The sequence below is a fragment of the Octopus bimaculoides genome, chromosome 1, assembly GCF_046866305.1.
Source record: "Octopus bimaculoides isolate indiv1 chromosome 1, ASM4686630v1, whole genome shotgun sequence".
Lineage (NCBI taxonomy): Eukaryota > Metazoa > Mollusca > Cephalopoda > Octopoda > Octopodidae > Octopus > Octopus bimaculoides.
In genome coordinates this window covers 82,182,668-82,200,274 of record NC_142928.1, presented here as the reverse complement: position 1 = coordinate 82,200,274, position 17,607 = coordinate 82,182,668, and the positions used below count along the sequence as shown (strand labels likewise).

The following is a 17,607-nucleotide window of genomic DNA, read 5'->3' as shown; positions in this document are numbered from 1 at the left end:
AAATGCCTTCTACTATAGCCTCAGGCTAGCCAAAAACCTTGTGAGTGGATTTGGTACACAGAAACTGAAAGAAGCCCATCATATACGTGTGTGTGTGTCTTTGTGTCCTTGTTTATCTCCTTCCACTACCTGACAACTAATGCTGGTGTGTTTACGTCCCCATAACTTGGCAATTCAGCAAAAGAGATCAAAAGAATAAATATCAGGTTTTAAAAAAATAAGTACTGGGGTCAATTCATTCAACTAAAAATTATTCAAGGTGGTGCCCCAGTATGGCCACAGTCAAATGACTGAAACAAGATGCACACATATATTATAAAAATACATCCTAATAACACACATACATATATACATCATATAAACATCATAGTTATGCCTGGTTAACTTAACCAAATCCTAAAAAAACAGCCCTCAAAATTATTGGAGGTAAACACTCGGGATTACCAAAGGCAAACACTCGGAATTATCAAAGGTAAACATTCGACATTATCAGAGGTAACACTTGACATTTATTATCAGAGGCAAACAATTGGGAGTATCAGAGGTAAACACTCGTATTAACAGAGGTAAGCACTCAAAATTACAAGAAGCAAACACTTGAAATTACCAGAAGGAAACGCTCGCGGTTACCGGAGGCAAACACTCGCAGCTACCGGAGGCAAACACTTGCAGTTACTGGAGGCAAACGCTCGCGGCTACCGGAGGCAAATGCTCACGATTACCAGAGGCAAACGGGTGTGGCTACAGAGGTAAACGGGCGCAGTTTCCAGAGGCAAACGGCTGCGGTTTTTGGAGGCAAACGGACGCGGTTACCGGAAGCAAACGCTCGTGGTTACCGGGGGCAAAAAATAATAAATAAATAAAAAAAAATTTAAAAAACGCTCGTGGTTACCAGAGGCAAACGGCCACGGTTACCAGAGGCAAACAGTCGCAGTTACCAGAGGCAAACGACCGTGGTTACCAGAGGCAAACACTCATGGTTATCAAAGGTAAACACCCATAGTTACCAAAGATAAACACTCACAGTTACCAGAGGTAAACACTCACGGTTACCAGAGGTAAACACTCACGGTTACCAGAGGTAAACACTCACGGTTACCAGAGGTAAACACTCACGGTTACCAGAGGTAAACACTCACAGTTACCAGAGGTAAACACTTGCAGTTACCAGAGGTAAACACTTGCAGTTATCAAAAGGAAACACTCGCAGTTATCAAAAGTAAACACTCGCAGTTATCAAAAGTAAACACTCAAGGTTATCAAAAGTAAACACTCGCAGTTATCAAAAGTAAACACTCGCAGTTATCAAAGGTAAACACAGTTACCAAAGGTAAACACAGTTACCAAAGGTAAACACAGTTACCAAAGGTAAACACAGTTACCAAAGGTAAACACAGTTACCAAAGGTAAACACAGTTACCAAAGGTAAACACTCACAGTTACCAAAGGTAAACACTCATGGTTATCAAAAGTAAACACCCAAAGTTATCAAAGGTAAACACTCATGGTTATCAGAGGTAATCATTTGTGGTTATCAAAAGTAAACACTGTCAGTTATCAAAGTAAACACTCAGTTGCCAAAGGTAAACACTCATGGTTATCAGAGGTAATCATCTGTGGTTATCAAAAGTAAACACTGTCAGTTATCAAAGTAAACACTCAGTTGCCAAAGGTAAACACTCATGGTTACCAAAGGTAAACACTCACGGCTATCAAAGGTAAACACTCATGATTATCAAAGGTAAACACCCAAAGTTATCACAGGTAAACACTCACAGTTAATCAAAGGTAAATACTCACAGTTATCAAAGGTAAACATTCACTAAATCAAACTTACGTTTTGCGCTTGTGCTCTTTCAATGAGAACATTCATTGCCTTCTGATGTTGAGGTTGAGTAATAGCTGGAACTTGATGCTATAAGATGATTAAAAGAAATAAAATACAATCAACAATAAGTGTTACACAGTAAGAAGCATAACATTCCCCACTGGTACCTTTTCTCCCAATCATCTGCCATCCATTATGATATTCTAGTTTGTATGCATGACCATGTTGTGTCTCCATAGGCAGATAACATTGTGGATCCTCTCTCTTTATTACAGATATGGTTGGATTTTGGTTTTTGTGTAAGAGGATCTTCCACACTGAGAGGTTACATCTTCAATCTGAGATATTACTTGAGAAGTATTTCAAAATGTTTGCTGTATTCAAAAATAATTAGCTACACCATTGTAAACATAAATACAAACACCACATCAATATATCCTACATATACACATAAATATACTACAAAAGTACATCCTAGTTATACACACACATATACATCATAGTTATACATACATAGATTTCATCACTGCATCCTAGTTACAGGCAGTTTAGGATAAATTTGACAGTTTGCGTAAAAGGAAAAGTGTTGTGATGAGAGTTACAACACCCCCACACCCCTGCATTAGACAGACTGGTCCAAGTAAAATCATTATCATCATCTTCATCATTTAACATCCGTTTTCCATGCTGGCATGGGTTGGACGATTTGACTGAGGTCTGGAAAGCCAGCGGCTGCACCAGGCTCCAATCTTATTTGGCAATGTTTCTACAGCTGGATGTCCTTCCTAACACCAACCACTCCGAGAGTGTAGTGGGTGCTTTTTAAATGCCACCAGCAGAGAAGCCAGTTAGGCGGCCCTGGCACCAATTATTTTCAAATAGTGCTTTTTACATGCAACAGGTACGGGAACCAGTCAGGGGGCATTAGCATCAACCACATTCAGATGATGCTTTTTACATGCCACTAGCATGGGTGCCAGTCAGGCGGACCTGGCATCAACTACATTCGGATGGTGCTTTTTATGTGCCACCAGCACGGGAGCCAGTCGGGGGGCACTGGCATCAACCACGTTTGGCTGGTGCTTTTTACATGCCACCAACACGAGAGCCAGTCAGGCAAACCTGGCATCATCAATGTCACTCTGTTGCTTCCATTAAATATTAAAAATTTATTTACATACATACATACATATATATATATATATATATATATATATATATACACACACACACACAAAGGATATCTTTCACTTTCTATCCACCAAATCCACTCACAAGGCTTTGGTCTACCCAGGGCTATAGTTGAAGACACTTGCCCAAGGTGCCACACAGTGGAACTAAACTCAGAACCAAACCATATGATTGAGTAATAATCTTCTTACATCAGAGCCACATCTGAAAAAATACTTCCTAACCACACAGCTATACACACATACACACACACATTACATGACTGTGTTCTAGTTATACACACACATAGTATCCTTCTTTCAAAATTAAAAAAGATTTTAAAAGACCGTCAGCATGATATACCTTGAAAATTCCTGCTTTCTGCCAAGCAATCTCATCAAGAGTTGATCCCAAAATGTGTTCATGATCATAATCCAGTAGAGAGATGCCACAAACCACAGCTGTGTTTATGAAATTTGTAGAGTCATACTGGCCACCAATACCAACTTCTATTATAGCAACATCAACTGGTTCTTTCAGGAATACATATAATGCCATTAAAGTCAAAAATTGAAAATAATGAGGCATATCACTGATTGCTCCGTTTTTCTATGAGAAACAGAATATATATATAAGAAGCTTTATTTGGAACATGGATGAGAGTTAGATGGATGGATAGAGAGAGAAGACAAAGTGAGAGAAAGAAGGAGGACAAAATGAGAGGGAGAGTGAGGGCAAAGTAAGAGAGAGGGAGGGAAAAATGAGAGAGAAACAAAACAGAGAGAGAGAGGGAGAATAAAGTGAAAGAGCAAGAAGATAAAGTAAGAGAGAAAGAGAAGACAAAGTGGGAGAGAGAGAGAGAGAAGACAAAGTGGGAGAGAGAGAGAAAACAAAGTGGGAGAGAGATAGAGAAAACAAAGTGGGAGAGAGAGAGAGAGAGAAGACAAAGTGAAACAAAGGCAGTATATGTTAACAGAAATATGGTAAGAAAAAGGTTAAATAATCCTTTTTGCTACAGGCACAAGGCCTGAAATCTTGGGGAATGAAGTTAAGTTGATTATATCAACCATAGTGCTCAGCTGGTACTTATTCTATTGCTCCCAAAAGGACGAACAGAAAAGCTAAAGTCAGCATCATTTACACTCAGAACATAAAAACGGTGTGATAACTATCTTATCAGTGCACTGCCTTAATAAAAATAATAATCATAATAATAATCCTAATCCTTTGCACTATGAGCACAAGGCACGAAATTTTGGGGGAGGGGCTAGTCAATTACATAAACCTCAGTGTGTAACTGGTACTTATTTCACTGACTCCAAGAGCATGAACGGTAAAGTTGACCTCAGCAGAATTTGAACTTAGAATGTAAAGACAGAAGATATACTGCTAAGCATTTTGCCCAGCAGGCTAACAATTCTGCCAGCTCACTGCTTTAATAACTATAATGATAATAGTAATAATCTTTTCTACTATAAGTACAAGGTCTTAAATTTTGGAGAAAGGGGCTGGTTGATTATATCGACCCCAATATTCAACTGTTACTTATTTCATCGACCCCAAAAGGATGAAAGGCAAAGTCAACCTTGGTGGCATTTGAACTCAGAACATTTCACCGAGCAGGCTAATGATTCTGCCAGCTTGCAGCCTTAATAACTATAATGATAATAATAATAATTGTTTCTACTATAGGTACAAGGCCTTCAATTTGGGGGAAGAGAGATACTTGATTACACTGATCCCCAATGCTTAACTGATACCTATTCCATTGTCCCTGAAATGATGAAAGGCAAAGTTAACTTCAGTAGAATCTGAACTCAGAACGTAAAACTAGAAGAAATGTCAGTAAGCATTTTGAACAGTGGACTAAAGATTCTACAGCATCATCACCACCACCACTGACAAGAGTACTTGACTGGAAAAATAAAGTTCTAATCAAGTACTGGAACTGATTTAATTAACTAATTCCCATCCCTGCAAATCTCAGGCTTTCCCCTTATGCTAGAAACAAATATTATTTCTAATCTTAGATATACAGGCATGGTTGTGTGGTAAGAAGTCTGCTTCCCAACATAGCTTCACATAGTTTCAGGTTCAGCTCCAATGTATGGCACTAGGGAAAGTGTTTTCTACTATTGCCCTGGGGTCAACAAAAGCCTTGTGTTGATCCCCCACTACCAACCGACAATCAGTGTTGGTTTGTTTGCATCCCTATAACTTAGTGGTTCAGCAAGAGAGACCAATAGAATAAGTACCAGACTTTAAAAACTAAATACTGGGGTCAATTTTTTTCAATGTCAACCCTACAAGGTAGCACACCAGCACAGCTGCAGTACAATGACTTGACACAGGTAAAAGAGAAGAGATAAAAAAAAATACAATATTCCAAGAGTAAGGCAAGATGGTCATAACTGGAATGCCTTTGACCATAGGTTTGCTCAATCAGGACAAGCTAAAGAGGAGAGAATCCTAAACAACTTCAACTGCAGTTGTGAGGGTTGATACATCGGGATGTTATTATATGTAAGTAAAAGCAAATCACCATTGACTCATGCAGGCGGTCATAGACTTCAAAGAAATATCTGGAAAAAGTTGACTCTGAAAGACGGCGGCCATTAATTTGTATCCTTTCTCTTAAATCAACCAAGTGTGGTGAACTGAATCATCCAAAAGAGAAATGGTTAAATAAATAACAGAGGTCATCATCTCAGAAGTAAAACATGTTAAAACTTGGATGAAAGTTAAACAAACTCACATGAAAATTACTTATCGCATCAATAAACGTTATGATTCTTTGTTTAACTGGGAGAAAAGGTGATCACTAACACAACCTGATATATATATATTGTCTTTTTCTCTCTCTCTCTGTTTCACATGATCACACATATTGGCATAATATTTTGACAACAAAGATAAATAAAGGTATATTAAATACTATACAAAATAAGTTCTTGATTTTTCTTCACTTTGAGAGAAGATCCAACAAATGCTTTTGACAGAACAGCATATATAGGATAAAATCCCTTTACAGCAACCAGCCATGACATAATATATTTTAATTATATATTAATTATATTAATGTTTCCGTCTTTTTTATGTTAAATTATAATAAAAACAATTTTGCATTAAACTAAAGGATCACTCAATACTTTTTGTAGAGTATATTTTTATTATTCTTTAACAAGAACAGTATTGATCGTGACTTCGAAGTTTCAACTTGCCTAGCCTTCATTGGATTGATGAATGCTAAGCAGTTTTTAAATTAATTTGACTGAATCTAATTTAATTTCATTATGTATCGCAATCATGTAATTATATATCTGGTACTACTTATCATAATGAAACAGCTGTTGAGCACAATTAAAGCATGAACTATAATTGGAAATTTATGCTTTTTTGCTAAATATGATGCTCCTAAAAGACAGTTTTGGCCAGTTATGTATTTACATGCAAGTAGTCTTTGTAATAACCCATCAAAATTTAACTGAGCTCTTAAATAATCCCTCATCTCTTAAATATAGAACTATATACATTTATTTGTATAACACCTCTTCATAAAATCTGACCAGTGCTATAGGACATTAACCTTACTGACAAAATAATAACCCTGTTCAGGTCACACAAACAAAGTTGCTTTAATGTAAAGGTTACCAGAACATTCCAGTCTTGTATCCACAGTTCCGCAAGATACTCTCTGTGTAAGCACATGTTGAACCCTTTCCTTTTGTGCCAGCAACATGGACCACAGACAGCTGATCTAACTTTTCCATCTAAAAACATTAAAAAAAATAAGCAAGGATTACATAAGATTATATAATGAATATATATTAGTGTGTTTGGAAAGTAATTGTGTTTTATCAAAAGGGATATAAAAATGAATGTAAACTACTTTCATCTGAATAGTTTTAATCAAGAACATAATCACCATCAATCTCAACAACTGCAATCCAATGGGAAAGTAACTTTTTGTATGTCACAGTCAAAGAAACCTATTTCGTTTCCTGAAAAATTTTGAAAGACTGTTTTTAACTTCCTCTCTGTTTCTGAATGTTTTGCCTCTTATAAAATGTTCTAGTGATCAGAGCAGATGGAAATCCATAGGTGCTAAGTTAGGCGAGTATGGAGGACGTGGAAGAACTTCCCATCCTAATGATCTTAGTTTTTCTTGAGTTTGTTTTGAAGAGTATGGCCATACATTGCCTCCAACTAAACATGTGGAGTCCATTGTAGTTTGTGTGTGTATGTGTATTCTTGCAATTTGTCACTGGATATCTGTTTCCTTCTCATTTTTTTGTTTTGTGTTACGTTGCATTCACTGACAATACTGGTAAATTGGTAGCATTGAGCAATGTCTAATGATAATAATGTGGCTTTTTAAAATGAGCTAGTGATGCAAATAGTTTTGTTTTGATATATTTATCTTGTTTTACTGTTGCCACCATATATCATGCAGGCAAATAACGTGATGCAGGGTTAAGGTTGGTTGTCTATTCAACTGTAGTCCCCGCAGCCATTAAGCTGACCCCCTTTTATCTGCAACAGCATATTTAACAATGTGCAACTAAGTACATTTAGATTTGTATCATTACAACAGTGTGTATGCAACAAAGAGAAAGAGAAAGAGAGAGAGAGAGAGGGGGAAAGAAAGCTTATTGTTGCTGTAAACTTGTGCAAAATCCGAATTGAAAAAGATCTCTAATCAAAGGTAACAAAGCCATGACTGACCATCCAGTCTGCTGGTTCATTTGATTGGGTTATCCAAGATGATTTTGTTTGCTGTAGTTTGTTTTAAAAGATAGTAGGGATATTTCACTGCTATTTCAAGCAGGTTGAGTGAGCACACAGAGGCACCCACAAAGCTAAATGCTGCTGACAACAAAAACAAAAAGTGAGATGCAATCAACCAACACAAGTGACATGTGACCAAACCAAAAGAGCAGATGACATATCATGTAAAAAAAAAAAGAAGACAATAGAAACAAAGACATTACAGTGATCACCTGTTACTTCTGTATTCATGTTGAACCATTGTTGTAATTTGTAATTGTAATGTTAGTTATTCATTAAATACATTTATAGTGAGAACAATAAAGCAAATAACTTAGGTCCATGCATCAATTTCTTTCATGATAGTGACTGGCATCAAGCTACTATAATGAAATGGGCACTAGCATACTTGACAAAGACAAGAAATTTTGAGTAATTTATATAATACAGATACTGATGAGAAATAAATTGATATAAATGACTAATTCTGGAAAAGACAACCCCAAAATTATACCCTCAGTGATAAAAAGCAAATCACTCTAAATGATCGATCACACACCAAAAAAAACAAAATGGCAGGGAAGACAACTGTTACATTTTAATTAAAATTGATTAAATTTTGAAAGCAGAGTGAATTAATCAAGATTTGTTCTCTTCACCAACAGTGATTTTACATGAAAAAATACCTCTGGCTTTTTAGATCAAATATGCGACTTTATGTAACTTTGTGGTTAGGATATTAGGATCACAATCGTAAGGTCATGAGTTCAATTCCCAGTGATGCTCTGAGGTGTGTGAGGAGTTGAGGAAGAGGAGGATGGATGTGTGCTGTGTACGGGAGGTTAGGTGGAAGGTCAGGGTGCAAGATTTGTGGGGGTCAAGGGAAGAAGGTACAAGCTGTGAAGACAGGGAAATGGCAAGGGGACTGGGGTTGTGGGAGTTTTGGTGAAGGAAGAAATCTGTGAGAAGGTGGTGGAGGTCAGGAGAAAGAGTGACAGAGTGAAGAGAGTAGTATTAGCATTTGAGGAAGAAGTGGTGAGGGTGATTTGTGGGTATGGTCCGCAAAGTGGAAGAGGGATCGCCGAGAAAGAGCAGTTCTTTGATGAAATGGCGAGTGAGTGGGACTTACAAAAGGTGGATGAATTGGTTTTGGGCATGGGGGATTTTAATGGACATGTTGGGATCCAGGGCTTTGAGGATGTGCATGGGGGAAGCGGAATTGAGTTGAGAAATATGGAAGGAAGGATGCTGTTGGAGTTTTGCGATGAGAAGGAGTTGTGTGTGGCAAACATGTGCATTAGGAAAACAGTAAAGGAAGGTGACTTTCTGTGCAGGAGGGAATGAGGACAGAGTGATTTCGTGTTGGTTGACATGGTAAACAGAAAGTATCTCAGAGATGTGAAAACAATGCCAGGAGAATTGCAGCATAGACTGGTGGTTGCTGACTTGGATAAGAAGTTAAAAAGTATGTGAGAAAGGGAGCGGTTGAGAGGAGAAAGGTGTGGAAACTGAAGGAAGAAGAATTAAGAGCAAGGTTTGAGGAGAGAGTTGAGAAGTTGGTAAGCATTGATGCACCAGATTTGTGGAAGTCTTTTAAGGAAGAGTACTAAAGGCAGTTCTATATTTAAAAGATGAGAAATTATGTACATTATTTACAATTGACGGATATTTGTCCTCATCTTGTTTGTTGTTAACACATTTCAGCTGATATACCCTCCAGTCTTCACCAGGTGTCTTGGGGAAATTTCAAACCTGGGTTCTCATTCCTAAGATATTTTTTGATGTTATTATTATTATTATTATTCAGGTCACTGCCTGGAATCGAACTCTGAATCTTGAGGTTAGGAGCCCGCGCTCTTAACCACTATGCCACATGCCCGTGGGCACTAAAGGCATGTGACGAAGTGTGTGGCAGGACGAAAGGTAGGAGAGATTGAGGAGATACGTGGTGGTGGAACAAGGAGGGATGCGATAGTGAGGAAGAAGGAGGCACACAAAGCTTTATGTAATAATAGGATTGAGCAAATGAAAGCCAGGTATAATAACATGAAGAGTCATGGTAAGAGGATGGCTGCGAAATCTATGGAGAAGGAGGCTGAGGAGAATTTGAACGGGCTGGATGAAAACCGAGAGTGATTAGGTTTATGAAATCAATGGAAAAAGATGGAAGAGATGTTGAAGGAGGAAGATGTGAGAAGGAGTGATGGAAGGTTGAATTTTAGTAAGGACAGGGGAAGAGTTCAGAAAGAGTATATGAAGGGAATTATGAATGAGGACAATGAATGGGATCAGAGGGTGGTAGTTGCTGTGGTACAGGGGCCAGTGGAGAGGGTTAGTCAGGAAGAAATAGTGCAGGCAATGAAGGAAATGAAAACAGGAAAGGCAGCTGGTCCATCAGAAGTAAGTGTGGAAATAATAACTGCAAGTGGAAAGATAGGGATTGTTGTGATGATGGAGCTCTGCTGGGGCATGCTGGATGGAAGAGGAATGCCAGAGAGTGTAGTGGGTGCTTTTACGTGCCACCGGCACGAAGGCCAGTCAGGCAGTACTGGCAACAGCCATGCTCAAAATGGTGTATTTTACGTGCCACCTGCACAGGAGTCAGTCCAGCGGCACTGGCAACGATCTCACTGGAATGTCTTTACACGTGCCAGGAAGGCGACGCTGGGCACAGGTGCCATCACGATTTCGCTTTCCCCAACAAGTCTTCGAAAGCCGAGTTTCGTGTCCAATGAAGGAGCATCCCTTTCCAGTGTATAGATTTACTTATAGCAACAGCCCTTATTGTAATAATGTATCTTTTTAAAATTTATATACTTTAAGAAAATTATATACTTAGTATTAATTTTTTGCCATAATTGGTTTTACAGACTGGCTACTTGATAAAATCTTATATAGATTTTATCCTTATATTAAATATACATATATATATAAATATTGTGTGTGAGTGAGAGAGAGAGATTTTTGTAAATGAGTGATACCAACATATAGTGTTCTTCATTTCAAAGGATCCATGAAAGCACAGCCATCCATGGGGAAATGTTATTTTACTTGGAAATAGGTGAAGGTTAATAGTAGGAAGAGCATCTCACCATAAAAAACAAAAATTGCCTCAACAAATTCCATCTGACCCATGGAAGCTTCGAAATGTATAAGATGATGATGATAATGATGAAATCCTACTTCAATTGTTGAAATCAGATAGGTTAATGAAAATTTATCTGGAAAAACTGTCAGTGAATCAAGAGGTTACTTTCCTATAACACTCATGAAGACTATTTCTGATGAGGTAAAAAGAATGAAGTGAATCAAAATAACTCTTACTGTCATTCCTAAGCAGAGGAATTGCTTTTTGGTCTCTGTTACCTCATGATAGGCATGTTTTGTAGCTTTTTCTCGAACTGCCATGGCAGACCGCAAAGATTGCAATTTGGAACATGCATCCTGGTAAAAAAAAAGAAAAAAGTTCATGTGTGATTAAAACAAAGAAGTATTTTAAGAGAATAATCACAAGAATCTGCAGATTTAGTTATTTAGTAAGTCTACTGTTTATCCCTTTAGCATTTAAACCAGCTAAATCTGTCCAAAATATTCTTCCCGTCTTATGTTCAAACTGGCCAAATCTGACTTTTCACACCTGCCCTACAATGTCATTCAAAGAATAAATAATCACATTATCAAAACCTCAATGGTATGAATTAATGAGCATTACATTTAACAGAGTAATATGAATGTTAAGGTGTTATGTGTACATGTTTTATATGTTAAGATGAAAATCTGATAAAGTACACACATCTTTGATGTCCTATGTTACATTTCTAGCATTTATGCTAGCTAAATATTAACTATAATTCAACATATATGGAGACATTGTTACAAAATTTAAATAATTTTACATTTCACTGGTTACCTATAATTAAGTACATGTACTTATCTGATGCATTGGTACCTTTTGTTTAGTTCATTTCTTGTCTCTCAAGAGAAAAGCTGCAGAATATGAGTATTACTTACATCAACCTTTCATTACTGTATTTATTTTGAGATGTTCTGTGTTTCTTTCAATTAATTTTAAATATAACAAAGAATTTAGTATAATAACTTAGTCATCATTAAGCTAGTGTTAGGAACATAAATTGTGACTAAGGTTTGGTGGAAGATCTTAATTCAAAACTTATGAAAACAAGACATTTGCACTACAGTTTCAGCCGGGTTGGTATCGAAAGGGTTAAATATTTCTAATGAAATCTTTTCCATTTAGCTTTGTTTCCAAGATCTTTCTGGCTCGCCTTTAACATTCTCTTTCATTTTACCTTTCAATTCCTTCTTTCATATCATTATCCTGCAACACTCATATACTTCACCTTATTTCAGAGAGCTAATTGCCATTGTTCAAGAACAGTGAACAAAAACTTGTATCATCTATTTTTAAAAATCTTCAACACTGTGCTGAGATTTGCCATGTAGATGGCTATAAATGTTTTTGTTGCTCTAGCTGATTTGTAACACATCCAAAACCTCCTTGATTGCATGGTTGAAAGAGTATCCAATCAGAAAATCTTTAACTCATTAGCAATCAAATTATTCTATCAAACATAAGACTTATTTATTCACATTGTTTTGAATTAATCCTGTATTATCTCATAGCTTTGAGACTTTGATAATGTGCTTGCTTATTTTTAGAATGACATTGTCAAGGAAGCACATGAAGTTAGATCAAACTAGTTTTAACACAAAAAAGGAAAAATATTTGGGTCTGGTATGACCAGTTCAAATTCTAACAGGGTAAAGAGTTTCTAGTCACCAACAGAATGAAACAAAGTTATGTACTTGTTCCAACACTTGTCTCACTGAGCTTGGCAGTCATGTTCCAAGAACTATCAACAATAAACAAACGGGATTAAAGAAAAGGTACTGTTTTGATAAAAAAAACTCATAAACTTCTCCAGGTTCCACCTACAAAACCTAACAAAAGACACAAAAATCATAAAACTTCAGTATGCAGATGATACGGCTTCATCAGCTCATACACAAGGAGAAGCAACAGTCAGTTAACAATATTACTTTGATTCGATCATCAATATCCAGAAAACTAAAGTGTTTGCAATACTGGAAGAATCAGGATAGGTTTAATGTAATCTTTATAACTTATGTTATTGCTTGTATCAGTTGGACAAATGCAGTACCTGTGGCTGTTGTATGTATGTTTTTTTGTTTTGTTTTGTTTTTTGGCCTTCTTAAGTCATGCCGACTCATAAGAGCCAGTTTCCTAGTTTCATGGCATATATATCCACCACCTGGACAGGTCACCAGGTCGCAGGATTTCTCATTTTTTGCTAGCTGAGTGGACTGGAGCAATGTGAAATGAAGTGTTTTGCTCAAGAACAAAACACATTGCCTGGTTCAGGAATCGAAACCACAAAATTTATGATCACAAGTCCAACACCCTAACCACTAAGCCATGCGTTTCCACTTGTGAGTCATTTTGATTTCTTTACTATGTCTTCTATATGTTCTCTAAATGGTGTCTTCTCTATGTATGTGTGTGTCATATGTTTATGTTGTTGAGTGAGGTGGCTGATTATATTTGTCATTGTCCAGTAAGCACAGTCATAGCTGTGTGGTTAAGAAGCTTGCTTCCCAACTATGTGGTCTTGGGACAGTCTTCTAGTATAGTCCTGGACCAACTAAAGCTGTATGAGTGAATTTGGCAGAGGAAGACTGCAAGAGGCTCAATTGTGTGTGTGTGTGTGTGTGTGTGTGTACCTTTGTCTAGGTATCACATGATAGTTATAAACAAGAATCACCATCATACAAGTGATATTATTTGTTTCCAGTCTTCTGTGAAAAATGTGTCTGGCCAAGGGAGAATATTACTTTGCTTGAAAACAGGTCAGGATTGACAACAGAAAGAACAGCTGGTCATGGAAAATCAGCTTCAACAAATTCTGTCTGACATGCAAGCATGGAAAAGTAGATGTTGAATGGCAATGATAATGGTGATGGTGGTGGTGGTGGTATGGTGACGATGATGATTGTGTTACGTGGCTGGTAAGAAAGAAGACTGAATACTGTTTATTATGGAGATAGGTTTCAAGATGACTGATGTGGGTGTTGAACTAAGGAATTGGAGAAAGGAGGAGGAAAACCTCAAGCAAAGTGAAAGCCACACCTAGAGCTGAGTGTGTGAAGACACAAGAAAACTCTAAATTGAGAACAATAGTTAGGACAGTGCTTGGCAGATGGTATTTTATGAGATAGTGGAAATGTTATCTCAAAACTGATTAAGCATTCTTAGTTGTAGTCACGTCCCTCACTTTCTGTAGAAAAAAAAAAAACAAGGCACAGGAGTGGCTGTGTGGTAAGTAGCTTGCTTACCAACCACATGGTTCCGGGTTCATTCCCACTGCGTGGCACCTTGGGCAAGTGTCTTCTACTATAGCCTCAGGCCGACCAAAGCCTTGTGAGTGGATTTGGACGGAAACTGAAAGAAGCCTGTCGTATATATGTGTAAGGAACGACCGTGTGAAATCAAATAAGGAGAAATGGTGAAGAATGGAAAAACAGAGGACTCCTTTTATTTAAACGTGTCACAAGGTCGAACACAAAATAATATATCATATGATGATGATATACATGATATGTTATGCTACGATAACATAGATGACCAGTAATGAAAGACCACAACCGTATTAGATGAATAACAGAGATATTTATTATGGCGTTAAAGATGTATGTCTATGTGTGAGTATGAAATGCGACATATAAGAACATTATCAAAGACAGGCAGTCGTACAAAGAAAAGTATGTATGTGTATGAGTGTTTACAGCAGATAGAAAGAGAGTCAATAACACGTGAGCATGTTATACCAGTTCTTTAGTACACTATAGGAAAAGTTCTGTATGTGAAAGTGAGGAGGCTGAGTGTGGCAGAGCTGATCACTAGTTGTGATGTCGTGGCATCGATGCCGGGCCGTGATTCTTGTTATACAGATGTTCGTCGATGGCTGAAATTCTTGTTTGTTTATTTATCGTGGTGAAGCTGAGTTACCTAACAGAATCGAAGAGAGAGAAGTGCCGCGGTGGTTTGGATTGGTGTACATAGTAAGTCGTGTAGACACTAGTGGAGAAAAGGCTGCTTGGTAGTAATCGTAGAATCGTGTTGCTGATGTGGCGACGGCGGTGGTCATCGTTGGCTGGACGAAGCTGTTGAAGTGGTCGCTGGCTGATTGTTGCTGCTGCTGTCGTGTGGTACACGGAACAGTCTCTAAGAGAAACTGGACTGAGACAAATTTGTTGGGTAGGAGTTGATCTATTTAAGGCGAATTATCGGCTCCCGAATGCTTCAGTTTAATACTCTATCATGTGACCTTATTAGGGGCCGTGATTGGTCAGTTTGCGTTCTGGCAGGAACGGTTCGAAGAAGTTGCCGCTTCGAATATTAATCAGTCACGTGATGACAAGGAATGGGTTCTCTGCTACACCCTCGTTTATTTATATTTAAATGAGAAGAATGGCGATAGTAGTTTTGTATCTAATGGCGGTAGGTAGTTTCACTACATATGTATATATATATATATATATATATATATATGTATATGTGTGTATATGTTTGTGTGTCTGTGTTTGTCCTCCCAACAGTGCTTGACAACTGATGGTGATGTGTTTATGTCCCCGTAACTTAGCGGTTCGACAAAAGAGACCGATAGAATAAGTACAAGGCTTACAAAGAATAAGTTCTGGGGTCGATTTGCTTGACTAAAGGTGGTGCTCCAGCATGGCCGCAGTCAAATGACTGAAACAAGTAACTTATTCTTTGGATGCCTAGTATTTATTCTATCAGTTGTCTTTTGCCGAACCGCTAAGTTACGGGGACCTAAACACACCAGCATCGTTTGTCAAGCGATGTTGGGGGTCAAACAGACACACAAACACACACACACACATATATATATATATACACAACAGGCTTCTTTCAGCTTCCGTCTACCAAAACCACTCACAAGGCTTTGGTCAGCCCGCGGCTATAGTAGAAGACACTTGCCCAAGGTGTCACGCAGTAGTACTGAACCTAGAACCATGTGGTTGGTAAGTAAGCTACTCACCACACAGCCACTCCTACGCCTATAATTATGATTAATATAATCTTTTCTTAAATATTTGTATTGTCTTTTGAAATGTGCATATGTATTAAATTCAATTTTGATTTTAACATATTTTCTCCATTTTTATACTTGTTTATGGTATCTTTATACCTATAACGAGTTTTTTCAATTGTTATTTCCATATTCTTAATACTTGCTCTGGCTGATTTTCATGAATATGATGAATTTTTTATTGGAAATTATTTTTTCTCTCTTTTTGGACCCTTCAAAAAGTTTAAATTGTTCTTTTTGAACTTATTCTTTCTCATATGTGTATGTGTGTGTGTGTGTGTGTGTGTGTATATTTAGATACAGATAGATATGGATAGCTATGGATAGGTAGGTAGGTAGGTAGATAGATAGAGAGATAGATATAGAAATATATATAGATAGATAGGTAGATAGAGATAGATATATAGTAAGTTAGATAGGATAGGCAAGATAGATAGGAAAGATGAGACGAAACAAAGTGAGGCGGGAGGGGTGAGGTGGGAGGGGTGAGGCAGGAGTTATGAGGTGGGAGGGGTGACGCAGGAAGGGTGACACGGGATAGGTGATGTGGGATGGATAAGACAAGATAGAAAAGATAGGTTTCTTTATTAGCCACACAGGGCTCAACACAGAGGGGACAAAATACAAATGTAGAGTTTTTCTTTTCAAGGGGGTCGAAAACAAAGCAGAAAAAAAAACAAAAGTGGGGACAACGATGAAAAAATACTTCGCAAAACGTTTGGGGTATTTACAAAAAATACGAAATAATACAAAAAATTCCCAATAAATGGGGAGGTTATCCGTGGAAAGAAAAACCTACGAAAAGACCACGGTAACCTCGGTCTTTAGCGTCACAGTTTGTTTAATAAAATTTCTTTTATTTAAGCAAGAAACGTGAGTAACTCTCTGTTTACAAAATTTTAAAACGTTTTATAGAATCATGGTCAAGGTGGCTTCGTCATTTATACGTGCCATTCTTGCTACATGTATCCATCTTTTTTCGAAACATTTGCTAGACAACACTTGCCTCTCTACTCTCACCTTCCTTTTTAAGTGATACTTGAAAAAGTTGATGAGAGATTGACCAGAGAGGAAAGTATTTGTCTCTAATCCTTTCAGACGCGTCCACCAGATGCATTCTTTGGCCATAGCCACAAGTACGATAAATACAGCTCTTCCTTCCCGTTTAAAGGAAGGAGGCGTGACGATATTGAGGATAGACTCGGTTGATAAACCGACTCGTCCCACACGCAACAGCAGTCGTTCGACATAAGCCCACAGCTCCGAAATGGTTGGACACTGCACGAGTGCGTGCAGAACGGTTTCATCGCTCTGACCGCATCTCGGGCAGGTCGGCCCCGCATTTCGCGAGCCGTGTCTATAGAGCTTATCCCGAACGGGTAGCGCCTCTCGGTAACACTGCCAGGCCAGGGATCTCTGGAAGTTGTCCATAGGTCCCGGCCCGAAAGTCGTCCTGAACAGGCGGGTCAGGTATTCCTCGTCGACGCCCAGGTTCGCCCCGAGATCGTCGTCGTACCTGCCCTCCACTAATCCCCTATAGAATGACTTCGTTGTGATGCAGCCGCTCAAGGTCGACCCGGGACGGCAAAGTTGTTGCAGAGCAACGCGACACTCACGGTGCCATTCGCCATTCCTCGGCCTCTTTTTGATCCACGACTGCAGCTCGGTCATGGAGACGAGCTGCGGGAA

At 38.2% G+C, this 17,607-nt stretch overlaps 1 protein-coding gene across 2 annotated transcripts in view; it reads right to left on the bottom strand.

Moving 5' to 3' along the window:
- Window positions 1–17,607, bottom strand: part of LOC106869592 (folylpolyglutamate synthase, mitochondrial) — a 45,561-nt gene that overhangs the window by 19,134 nt on the left and 8,820 nt on the right. For both annotated transcript variants that reach the window (XM_014915395.3, XM_089353132.1), the window contains exons 2-6: window positions 11,090–11,209; window positions 6,650–6,768; window positions 5,541–5,655; window positions 3,362–3,607; window positions 1,838–1,915 (exon numbers count right to left, since the gene is read on the bottom strand). In XM_014915395.3, coding sequence (XP_014770881.2) covers window positions 1,838–1,915; window positions 3,362–3,607; window positions 5,541–5,655; window positions 6,650–6,768; window positions 11,090–11,209 — 678 coding nt within the window. The remainder of the gene's footprint in view (window positions 1–1,837; window positions 1,916–3,361; window positions 3,608–5,540; window positions 5,656–6,649; window positions 6,769–11,089; window positions 11,210–17,607) is intronic.